Source organism: Aethalodelphis obliquidens, unplaced genomic scaffold, assembly GCF_003676395.1.
Source record: "Aethalodelphis obliquidens isolate GAN/ISIS:26980383/991018 unplaced genomic scaffold, ASM367639v1 scaffold5, whole genome shotgun sequence".
Lineage (NCBI taxonomy): Eukaryota > Metazoa > Chordata > Mammalia > Artiodactyla > Delphinidae > Aethalodelphis > Aethalodelphis obliquidens.
The window spans coordinates 21,072,122-21,084,235 of NW_020837949.1; the positions used below are offsets into that span (position 1 = coordinate 21,072,122).

Sequence of the window (12,114 nt, forward strand, 5' to 3'; positions counted from 1 at the left end):
AATAATATGGAAGGGAAGAGATGGTGGGGCAAGCGAAATGAACCACTACCAACCACACCAAAGGCCGGTCTTCAGCCAAAGAAGGTGATGTTGTGTATATGGTGGGATTGGAAGGGAGTCCCCTATTACGAGCTCCTTCTGGAAAACCAAATGATTAATTCCAATAAGTACTGCTCCCAATTAGACCAACTTGAAAGCAGCACTCGATGAAAAGCGCCCAGAATTAGTCAACAGAAAAGGCATAATCTTCCATCAGGATAACGTTAAGACCTCATGTTTCTTTGATGACCAGGCAAAAGCTGTTACAGCTTGGCTGGGAAGTTCTGATTCATCCGCCGTATTCACCAGACATTGCACATCTGATTTCCATCTATTTCGGTCTTTACAAAATTCTCTTAACGGAAAATATTTCAATTCCCTGGAAGACTGTAAAAGGCACCTGGAACAGTTCTTTGCTCAAAAAGATAAAAAGTTCTGGCAAGATGGAATTACGAAGTTGCCTGAAAGATGGCAGAAGGTAGTGGAACAAAAGGGTGACTACATTGTTCAATAAAGTTCTTGGTGAAAATGAAAAATGTGTCTTTTATTTTTACTTAAAAACCTAAGGCACTTTTTGGCCAACCCAATATATATACATACTACAGAAAACTGAAACACTGCTGTACACCAGAAACCTACATAACATTGTAAATCAATTATACTTCAATTAAAAGAAAAGAAAAGAAAAGAAAAGAAAAAACCACCTAGCATTAAACCTTTCAATAACCTTCTATGTTATTCGCGGGGGGGAAATCCAAATTTCTTGTATTTGTATTGTACAAAGCACTGAATAACTATTTCTCTAACCTCATTGTTCACATCAACTTGCCTCACCCTTGATCTGCACTAGCACCCCCTCTGTTTCTGGAACACATTAAATTCTTTCCTGCTTTGATATCTTTGTACATGCATTTCTCTCAGTTTTTAACATGGTTCTTCCTAATTCTCTACTTCTTTTCTTAAATCTTAAAGATTACGTCCTCAGAGATGGTTTCCCAACCTACTCTACCTAAATGGGACCTTCCATGGTACTCATTATTATAGCATCCAATTTTTTTCTTCACAGTACTTAGAAGGCAAGTGCAGGCAAGTGAGTCCTTTGAGAGAAGGGATCTTGTCCCCTAGGTCCATAGCTATGGATCTAAACATACTTGGCATATACAAAGCGCTGAAATATATTGGGAGAAAAGAAGGGAGAAGGTCAAACTTAGATGCTAGTAGGTGACCAAAAAATACTATTAAATTAACCAACGAACTTGTCTGCATTGTGGGATAAATTACCATATCAATTAAAAATTAAAAAACACATAGCAAAATTGGTGATTCTGATTTTATAAAAGTTGATTATAGCAGTAATTAAGGAATGAATCCACTTGTCTTAGTAATAAAACCACAGTGATGAAAAAAATTATCACAATTTAAGTTTAAAAATAGCAGAATATAAAATTGTGCTAAATTTTATAGAATAAGTACATTTAAAAGACTAGAAGGAAATACATTAAAATGTTAACAGATTATGTCTGGATGGTTTGATATATTTTCTTTTTTGCATCTTTCTGTATTTTTCAAATTCTCTACAATGAGCATATTATTACTCTTAAAATCAAAACAAAATTGAACAAAAAGAGCAATTATCATACTATGCTGGCTCTAAAGCTATCCATAGCCATGAATGAAACATACTGACCAATTCTGCAAATTACTAAATAATATCTCATTTTTTAAAATCTTCAAATGACAGTCATTAAAGTCTACTTATTATTATAGTGCATTTTTTGCTAAATCTTTACCACTATCACTCTGCCACTTTTTCCTTTTAATCTTGGAAGTAGTTTAGTATGGTCAAAAACAAAGCAAAACAAACAAACAAAAACCTTCTTTGCACTCCAACTTCTAAATCCCAGCTCTATCATTATCTAGTTATGTATTACTGAGATTCTACTTCACTGAGTTCAATTTTTCTCATCTGGTAAATGAGAATAATACCACCAATTAGAACTATTTATAAAGCTCCATGCTTAGTGACTGGCTTTTAGTGCGGTCTAAATAAAGAATAGCTACTATAATCCATCAGAATATTACCTAGTAGATAGATTATAAGCACTCTGAGAGACCATGACCATCTAGCTCCACTGTATCCCTCCCTAGTCTAGCACTGAGCCAGTATGTAGGAGTTTTCAACACATACTTGTCAAACCAATTACTATCTTCACTACCTTTTTCAGGTAGAGCTGCATTAGGATTGTAGGGGATTATTACCTCCATCTGCCTAGTTATTTTAATGGAAAATTAGACTAAATCTTAAAAACCAGAGGAAATCAAAGATTAAATCATATACCTCCACATTATCCTATGGTAGTAGAAAATAAATGAGTAAACAAATAAGACAGAATTTTAGATAGGATAAGTAATATTATTAGCCATTTCTTATAATATTTCTTTCCATATTTTTACATAACATCACTACCTACTGACCTCCTGTTATAGTAGATGAAGAACTTTATCAATACCACATTGACGCTATCCTCCCACTAAATTTTATCCCAATTTTTGGTTAAATTGATTGTAGTTTTTGCATTATTATGATTAGGAAAATACTGCTCACTGTAGAGCCAAAAAATGTACTATGATGATGCCTGATTTTTAAAAATTTTTCTTTTCCTACTATGTTCGTATCCTTACTCTTTTACATCAGGTATTATTTACTGATTAACATCTTTTCATTCCAATTGCTCAAACATATCTATTTAGTCTACTTTTATCTGGAAACCTCACTTTTGGTGAGGAAGAGAGGTCTACTTTCCTGTGTCCTCCTGCTCCAATCTGAACTGGATGCTCATAGCTTTGCTGTGCAGGTATCATCTTGGGATGGCCCTTCACTGCTTTCCTGTGTTAGATTCTCTTTTCCTCAGCTCTCAGCATGTTTTCTTTTTAACTACTTTTACTCCCTTTTGTTAGTGTATATGGTGTACTTTTTAACTACTTTTACTCCCTTTTGTTAGTGTATATGGTGTACTAACTTCCTAAAAAAGAGTGCATAAAAGATCTATCATTTTTTTAACCTGTGTGGCAGACACTCTTAATTACACGATCCAACAGCCATTTCCAAACCCCTTCCCCTATGTACTATATAAAGGCTGGAAAAGCTAATCGCTTGCTTTCCCAGACTCTCTTGAAGCCAGGTTTCACAGTTCTAGTCAACAAAATATAAGTAGGGAGCTTTCTGTGTACGTTTTGCTCTCCTTCCTTTTTTCCTATCTGGAATGAAGACATGTTTGAGGTACTTCAGCCAACTTGCCACCATGAGGCTACAGCGAGTTAAAAATAGAAAAACAAAGACTAAAAAGAACCTGAGGGCCTTCATGACATTTCTTGAGTCACTACATCAGTCCCAGATTATCTACATCTGGATTTCTTGTCCAGTGAGAGAAAAGAGTCCCTATTTTTTAAGCCATTCTTCTCTTGGTTTTCTATTACTTGCAAACAAACACATACCCCACCAATAAACCTGTTATATGTGAAAATACTATTTCTTCCTTCTTGGCTAGGAACAGAATTCCAGGTTGATGATAATTTTCCTTCAGAATTTTTAAGACCTTGTTTCCCCTTATCAGCTTCCAATGTTGCTGAAAATTCCTATCATTCTAAGATCTGTTCCTTTGAATCTAACCTTATTTTACAGTGGCAGCTTCTTAGATATTCTATGGCTGGTATGTAAAATTCCACAACGAACAATGATGTGCCTTCCGATTGAGAAGGTTTTTTTTTTTTTTTTCCTAAATTCAATGTACTGACTTCCAAAGGGGGCCATTTATAATTTGCAGACCAATACTTTCCAGTTTAGGAAAATTTTCTGTTAATTCTTTGTTTTATAATCTAGTCTCCTCCATTTCCTTGTTCTCCATAGTTGGAGAAACTGTTATGAGTTCAACACTGGACCTCCTATATTGATTTTCTAATATCCTTATTTTCTCCAATTTCTATCTCTGTCTCTTTGTCTATTTTTAGGGAGACAGATATCTTACAACTCTCCTACTTTTTATTTTAACAAAATTTATTTCCAAAAGTCTCTGATCTTTCATTACATCCTATTATTGTTTTATGGATGCAGTATCCTTTTCTCTACCAAAAGTGATCTTGATCATTATTATTTTCATGTACTTGTGTTCAGTGCACCACTCCAGATTTCTGTTTTCAGGTTTGTTTTGTTTTTGTCTCTCTCTTTCATAGGGAAGGTCCTAATACAGAAGATACTTAAAAGAAATAGGGGCTTCCCTAGTGGCGCAGTGGTTGAGAGTCCTCCTGCTGATGCAGGGGACACGGGTTCATGCCCCGGTCCGGGAAGATATCACATGCTGCGGAGTGGCTGGGCCCGTAAGCCATGGCCGCTGAGCCTGTGCGTCCGGAGCCTATGCTCCGCAACGGGAGAGGCCACAACAGTGAGAGGCCTGCGTACCGCAAAAAAAAAAAAAGAAGGAAATGCTTCCTGAGCTCATGATGTATGGCAGACACTTGACTCAGCTGATCTTAGTTAGACCTCATAACACCCTAACAGGTGGCTACCAATACTCCAAAAAAAAAAAGAGTGAAGAAATAAAATTTAATTGAAAACAGTATGTGTACAACTGTAGGCAACACAGTAGGGGGACTGGGCCACGAAAGTAGCCACTGTACTGGCGGCCAACAGGCAAGATTAGACATTTTATGGGCGGGGGGGGGGAGCATATCCCCAAACAACAGTATCTGGAAATCTTTTTTATGAGGCCATATTTTTCTCCAGAGAAAGTGATACTAACCTTTTGTAGGAGACACATGCCTAGCGTCATGAGAGCAGGGAAATGGTTAGAAGTTCCACTGTTCAGTACCTGGACTTAATTCTATTTTCTACCCTGTTCCCTCTGCCTCCACAGAGCCTCTATTTCCCTCAGAAAATAAAGCTCTAGCCTCTGCCCAGTAGGAAGTATGGGAGAAAGATCCTGAGGGTCAAACTACTTCACATGCATTTTTTTACGATGGTGCTATCTTGTTTTTTAAAAAAATTCCTCCTAAATATAAACAACTATTTAAAAATATATATATATATTTATAAATAATAGATAAAAGGAAAAGCAAGCTGATCTAATTTCTCACCCTTTGCTCTAATTAGGCATTTTAAACCATTGGGTCTTAAACAAATACCATTCTTCTGTGTATACCAATCACAAGCAAAGTGACTACTAAGCAGGGTAACTATGTAAATTATCCAAAATAAGACACTTTTGAGAGTGAATGGGGCACTATTAATAATTATACATGAACTGGCATTATCTCAGGCAAACTAGTTACCCTATCACCAGGAGAATAACTTCCTGGATGCAGAGCTTGTAAAGCTATATGGCATTACCAATGAATTATGTGAAGTCTTCCCTCAGAACAAAGACATACTCTACTATATGTGCCTAATATACAAGTCACTTTAGTGAGGTGGAAAGAATTAGCAAATACAGGATAATACAGTTTTTAAGTTATTAATTCTTACAATCACCCATTACAAGCACACACATAATTCCTTTAGAAATTCACACATTGTCTTTCTGCTCAAAGGAAATCACAATGATAATTCATATAGTATTTTTAAACAGGTTGAATTAAATAGTTTAGCTGGTAGAGGGTTTTCTTCCTTTTAGAATCACTTCAGTTAAACAAATGGGAAAAGGATAAAGAATGGTTAGAAAGAAAAGAAAATGGGATATAGTCTTCTACCTAAAGTAATTAAGACATGAGAGAAGAATCACTAAATGCCTTTACCCATTCCAGAGTCTTTCTTGGTACCATCTGATATTATGTCTACATGATCAGAATCCACATCATAACTAAAGAAATCATTCAAATAGGTCTTTGATCGCTGGCCACCAAATACATATAAGCAACGATTTTTCTGAAAAATAAGAAAAAAAGGGCAAAGAAGAAAAAAAAGTCATTTCCACGAAGAATTCAGAATGATCCTTTTAAAATTTAAAACTCTAAAAAAGTAATTTCATGAGAGATTCCATGCAATGGAGTACTATACTGGTACAAAGCAGAATGAGGAAGCTCTCTATATACTGCTAACAGGTAATCTCTAAGATATCCTATTAAAGTAAAAAAAGAGCAAGGTGCAGAATAATGGCTATAGGGTGCTGCCTTTGTGTAAGAAAGGAGAAATAGTAATGTGTGTTGTGTTTGTTTCTTTCTTCAAAAAGAAACAAAGGAAACTAATAAAGGACAGCTATAGGGGAAGTGACAGAACAGGAAGACAGGGATAAAAACCATATATCTCCAAAAGGATACTGACTTACGGTTTTGCCTTTAGAACTATGTATATGTTTTTACTTAATTAGAAAACAAAATTAACTTAAAAGAAAAAATAATCTTTGAAAAAAAGTGAAGCAAATAAGCCTATATACAAAGCCTGTATACAAAGATATGATCACACAGAGACACGTGATCACACAGAGAAGTAGTATTTCTAGTGATTTTAATTCTTGTTTTTGACTCCCATCCCTAGTAGGCAATATCTTAAACAGAAAAATAATCAGAAAGCAATCTTAAACAGCACTCAGTGATTTTGTTGTTAGTTTTGCTATTCTGTAAACTATTATAGAAAGACAGAGCAAGTAACATATCGTCATTAGGAAGTAGGATTTTAACCTTAAAAGATACACAAAAACAAAATCAAAGATATTAAATTTTAAAACTCTATGATCTTAAATTTGACTTGGACATATCAGTATGAACCCATGATTTTTCTCTTACTAAAAAAGACATACATACATATATGCGCGTGTCCATATATGCAAAGGTATTCTGGGAGGTGGGCACTCCCACTGGCTGAAGATAGAGAAAAATTAAGGGATCAAAAAGAATAATGGGGCTTCCCTGGTGGCGCAGTGGTTGAGAGTCTGCCTGCCGATGCAGGGGACACGGGTTCGTACCCCGGTCTGGGAAGATTCCACATGCCGCGGAGTGGCTGGGCCCGTGAGCCATGGCCACTGAGCCTGCGCGTCCAGAGCCTGTTCTCCACAGGGAGAGGCCACAACAGCGAGAGGCCCGCATACCGCAAAAAAAAAAAAAGAATAATGACAGCATTGGATTAAACACATAAAATAAATAAAATTCCCAAGTTCATAATAATAATTAAAAAAAACCAAAAACATTGGTAAACTCTAGAGCCTCAGCTCATTAACATGAAAAGGTGACAGAGGAAAAGAATCAAACATTTATATTACCTATCCTGTGCAGTTTACATATTAGGGTAGCCAGTTAGTTAACGAGGATAAGCTTTTATAGTACAATCACAGTTAATAAATGAAGAAACTATGTGATTAGAAAAATGACCATTTTTCAAACCCTACTAAAATCTATGACTATAGATTAGTCTATGACTATAGTCACTATAGTCTGTGACTATCAGTGGCTGCTAAACCCATCAGATAACAAGTTGACAGGAAACTTTATAATTGATCAATCAGGCTGTTAACACCTAATCCCACCAGAACAATTTTAACATCACCAAAAGTATGACAACTACACATTAAATGTCTCTTTATATCTTGCAATTAGACCAGCTGTGAAGTATTCTTGCAACTCCCCTTTTGGCCTGTCCTAAAAAGCAGAGTGAATCTAAACTAAATTCAAGCCTCTGGATCTACACACCAGCTCACAGGAAATACCGAAGATAGAGGATCATGTTAAATGACACCATGAGTATAAAATCGGTCAAACTGAGAAAATGGGAAATTCTAGATTTACTTGCTTTAACAAATAAGTGGTATACAGAGGGAAAAAAATAGGACAGGGGAGTACTGTTATGGATTAGAAGAAATTTAAGAGCTTTAACAACCAAATGCAATATACATAGACCTTTTCTGGATCCTGACTTGGATAAAACAACTATGAAAAGGTATTTTTCAGTATTTTAGGGAAAAAATGAATGCAATATTAAATGATATAAAGAAATCATTTTTGTCAATACTTTGGTTGGGTTTTATAATGATACTATAATTATGTTTTTAAAACGTCCTTACCTGTTAGTGATACAATACGGTATTTATAGGTGTAATGATACAACGTCTGGAATTTGCTTCAAAATACCCCAACACAATAAAATTTAAGAATAAACTTAAAAATCAAAGAAACATTAAAAAAAAGATATAAGTGGGTTAGATATATGAAAAATGAACAGTCGAATAATGCTAACTGTTGAAACTGATAAATAAGTACATGGGAATTTATTATATTCTTCTCTCTACTTTGGTATATGTTAAAAATATTCCACAGTGTATTTTTAAAGTTATGTTCACAGCAGGAAGCCCAAGTTTTCACTATAGCACATAAAAAGGTTAAAGAGGGCTTCCCTGGTGGCGCAGTGGTTGAGAGTCCACCTGCTGATGCAGGGGACACGGGTTCGTGCCCCGGTCTGGGAGGATCCCACATGCCGCTGAGTGGCTGGGCCCATGAGACATGGCTGCTGAGCCTGCGTGTCTGGAGCCTGTGCTCCGCAGTGGCAGAGGCCACAACGGTGAGAGGCCCGCGTACCGCAAAAAAAAAGAAAAAAAAAAAAGGTTAAAGAAATGTCTGTATGCTGGGTTTTGCTGATAAATTTTAATTCTATTAAGTCAATTCTTAACCCTTTGCACTTAATGGAGAGTAGCAGAGGGGAAAATAAGAACAGATAAGAAAATTGATCTTCTAGACACTAAGAGAAAACAGTAAGTAGAAAGGTATATAAGAAAGAGAAATAGCTACTACATATAAGCAGTGAAGTTAGTCATTAAAGTGCCTAGATTAGTACTCAGCTGATAACTACTTAGGAATTATTAGGTTGACGGAAGAATCTTATAATTAGCAAACAGTTCCGTGTTAAAGGTAGCTTTGTTTTTGTCTATCATTGCCCACACATTTATTTCTAATGAAAAATTTACTCTTACTGAAGAATTAGATTTCACCACTTCTTTTCCTATTAAGAGATACATGACACAATAACATAAGACAATGTACAGAATATTCTTACTGAGTGGAATAGCATGCAGTGTCCTATACGAGACTGGATGTCCTCAGGCCCAGCATTACAGGAGTCCTCTCGAAGAAGTTTCCAGGTTTGACACTGACAGTTGAAAGCAAACAATCCACTGAATTGTGGTTCACTGGCTCTGCTGTCGTCTACACTGCCATTACACGTCAAAATTCTACCACCAAAGGTGTAGATCATATGTTTTTCTGAGTCCATACACATCTATAGAACAAGGCAAAGATTGAATAGTTTTAGATTGTTCCTATCATATGTGCTAAAATGAAACCAATGTGTGCGGTTTTAGAATCTCAAAGAAAGTGAACATTGTCTTAATAACACCAAATACCATCCCTGATTATCATATGCACTTATTAAAATACTGCTCAACACCTGGCAGAGATTCAGGATGGATTTCTAAATACCTTTTCAGGTTTCCATTTTTTTTCCAGTGAGAATAAAATATGCTGGGTTAAGGAGCTTTATGCTTTCTTGAAGCTGCATAATTTTTACCAAATCAACCAATAATACATTAGGTACTGACTTATAACTAAGAGTAAACACTGATCATACTCTGTGGGCAAACAGTGATCACATCCTCCTTATAAAAACTCCCTTCTCTCCATTCTAGGCAAGCATTCCTCTTGCTACCATTTAATAAGAGAGAAAATATGTGAATAAGAGTGATGCAGCTTAATTCATCTCTCTGCATTTATTTTACAAAATTCTTCAAATTATGTTGTTACCAGATAGCAAAACAAACACAAGAAAAGACATTTGCAGCAATCAGTCTCCAGGTGAAACAAATTCTATTTCGAAGAATACGTAAGTTCAAGTTGGTAATTAGATGCTGAATACAAGTGGCATTTATGTTTAAAGAATAAAGTGTATGTAAAACACCTATTTTTTTATTGTTGTTGCTAAAGCACAAATACTAGCCACTATATGTTCAATTCTCTCCTCCCATCAATTTACTCCTGCTACTTATCTATTTTTTGTATTGTTTTTAATAAGAAACTATTAAAATAATTGTAAAGCTTATTTTAAAATTAATATTAAATATTAAAAAGAAAGGATTCTAGCGCCTCCTAATCTTTCTTTACCTACCACTAAAAAGATTCACTCACTTGCCATTTCCCAGGTTTCTGGCAGACTTCCATAAATTAAGATGAAAATCTACAGTTCCTTAAGGGTGAAATCTTCGGGAACATGGTTGAAAAACTGAGATGTCAAAGCTTTCATGTCCCTGGCACTACAAAGAAAAGTGATCCTACCCTTTAATCTTAAATGATTATATCATGAAAAGCAATCCATACATTGTTGAGGGACACACATAATGTGAGTGTATTTACATTTTCGTAAGTTCACAGATTCATACTAATTTGGTTCAATCTCTGTTATCTAGCCCCTACGGTTCTACTTTATATGGCTACAAAGGGAGCTTCTCTTTCCTTTTGGGGATATTTAAATTTCATTTTGATATAGCTATTCTCATTTGTTATCAGGGGAGAGGCATAAACATCTTTATCTTAGTAGCTCTTTCTTGCATAGCAGACCAAACCAACCCAAAAAGGGAGGGACAAAGATACTGTTTAGCTTGATTCTTCCCCATATCTTAGAACAATGACACAAGACAGAAACAATTTTATTCCTTCAGCTTGGTTCTTCCCTGAATAAGATAGGTAGTTTCAATGAGGGTCAATTATCAAATAACAAGTTTTTGTTTGTTTGTTTGTTTTTGGTTTTTTTTTGCAGGTACGCGGGCCTCTCACTGTTGTGGCCTTTCCCGTTGCAGAGCACAGGCTCCGTTGCAGAGCACAGGCTCCGGACGTGCAGGCCCAGCGGCCATGGCTCACGGGCCCAGCCGCTCCGCTGCATGTGGGATCTTCCCGGACCGGGGCACGAACCCGTGTCCCCTGCATCGGCAGGCGGACTCTCAACCTGGTGGCGCAGCAGTTAAGAATCTGCCTGCCAATGCAGGGGACACAGGTTCCAGCCCTGGTCCCGGAAGATCCCACATGCTGTGGAGCAACTAAGCCCGCGGGCCACAACTACAAAGCCTGCGCTCTAGAGCCCGCAAGCCACAACTACTGAAGCCTGCATGCCTAGAGCCCGTGCTCTGCAACAAGAGAAGCCACCACAATGAGACGCCCACGCACCGCAACAAAAGAGTAGCCCCGCTCACCGCAACTAGAAAAAGCCCGCACAGCAACAAAGACGCAACACAGCCATAAATAAACAAATAAGTAAATAATAAATAAATTAAAATAAAATAAAAGCAAATAAATAATGGATAGCCACTTATTCCCCACCCCATCCCCAACTGCTTTTTAATTTAAAACCATCTATTTATTTTACTTTATCACATGAAGACAAAATTGGCTAGGGTTAGGTTGGGTTCAAGATAATTTCCTCCTCACAAAATTTGAAGCTATTGCTATAAAGCCTTCTAAGTAGTATTGTCCTACCCACTACCCTACCTCCCGCCAACCTCCAAAAATGCCTCATGTTAATCTGATCCTTGCTTACCTACAAAGGTAACCAGTTTTCTCTGTAGCTTTTAGAATTTTCTCTTCCTCCTTGGTTCTGAAATTTCATTAAGGAAGTATCTAGGTAGGGATATTCTTTTTTCATTCATTCTGATCTGCACTTGGAATTTCTTTCATTCTGAAAACCATCTTTCTTCAGCTCTGAGAATTTTCTTCATTTTTACCTTGAGTGGTTTGTTCTTGTTGTTGTTGTTGTTTTGGCCTCCATTCTCTTTCTAGAACTCCTATAAGGTGGATGTTGGAACTTCAGATCCTTTTCTCTGTTTAACTTTTCTCTCATAATCTTACCTCACTAATTTAGTAACCATTTAGAGGTATGTCCACACTGCTTTTTAATCTATTTACTGAGATTTTAATTTCACTATCGAATCTTTAATTTATAATTTTTCTATATATTTCCTTTTCATGAATGCAATAGCCTCCTGAATTGCTCTAAGAAATCACTTAAATTTATCTTAAAGACTTCTTCAATTTACACTACAAACCGTTCTTCTTTGT

General features: G+C 36.3%; 1 protein-coding gene across 4 annotated transcripts in view; it reads right to left on the reverse strand.

The window, feature by feature from the left end:
- MKLN1 (muskelin 1) overlaps positions 1 to 12,114 on the reverse strand; it is a 178,651-nt gene that overhangs the window by 42,150 nt on the left and 124,387 nt on the right. For all 4 annotated transcript variants that reach the window (XM_027101903.1, XM_027101906.1, XM_027101904.1 and 1 more), the window contains exons 11-12: positions 9,071 to 9,292; positions 5,827 to 5,956 (exon numbers count right to left, since the gene is read on the reverse strand). In XM_027101903.1, the coding sequence (XP_026957704.1) occupies positions 5,827 to 5,956; positions 9,071 to 9,292 (352 nt within the window). The remainder of the gene's footprint in view (positions 1 to 5,826; positions 5,957 to 9,070; positions 9,293 to 12,114) is intronic.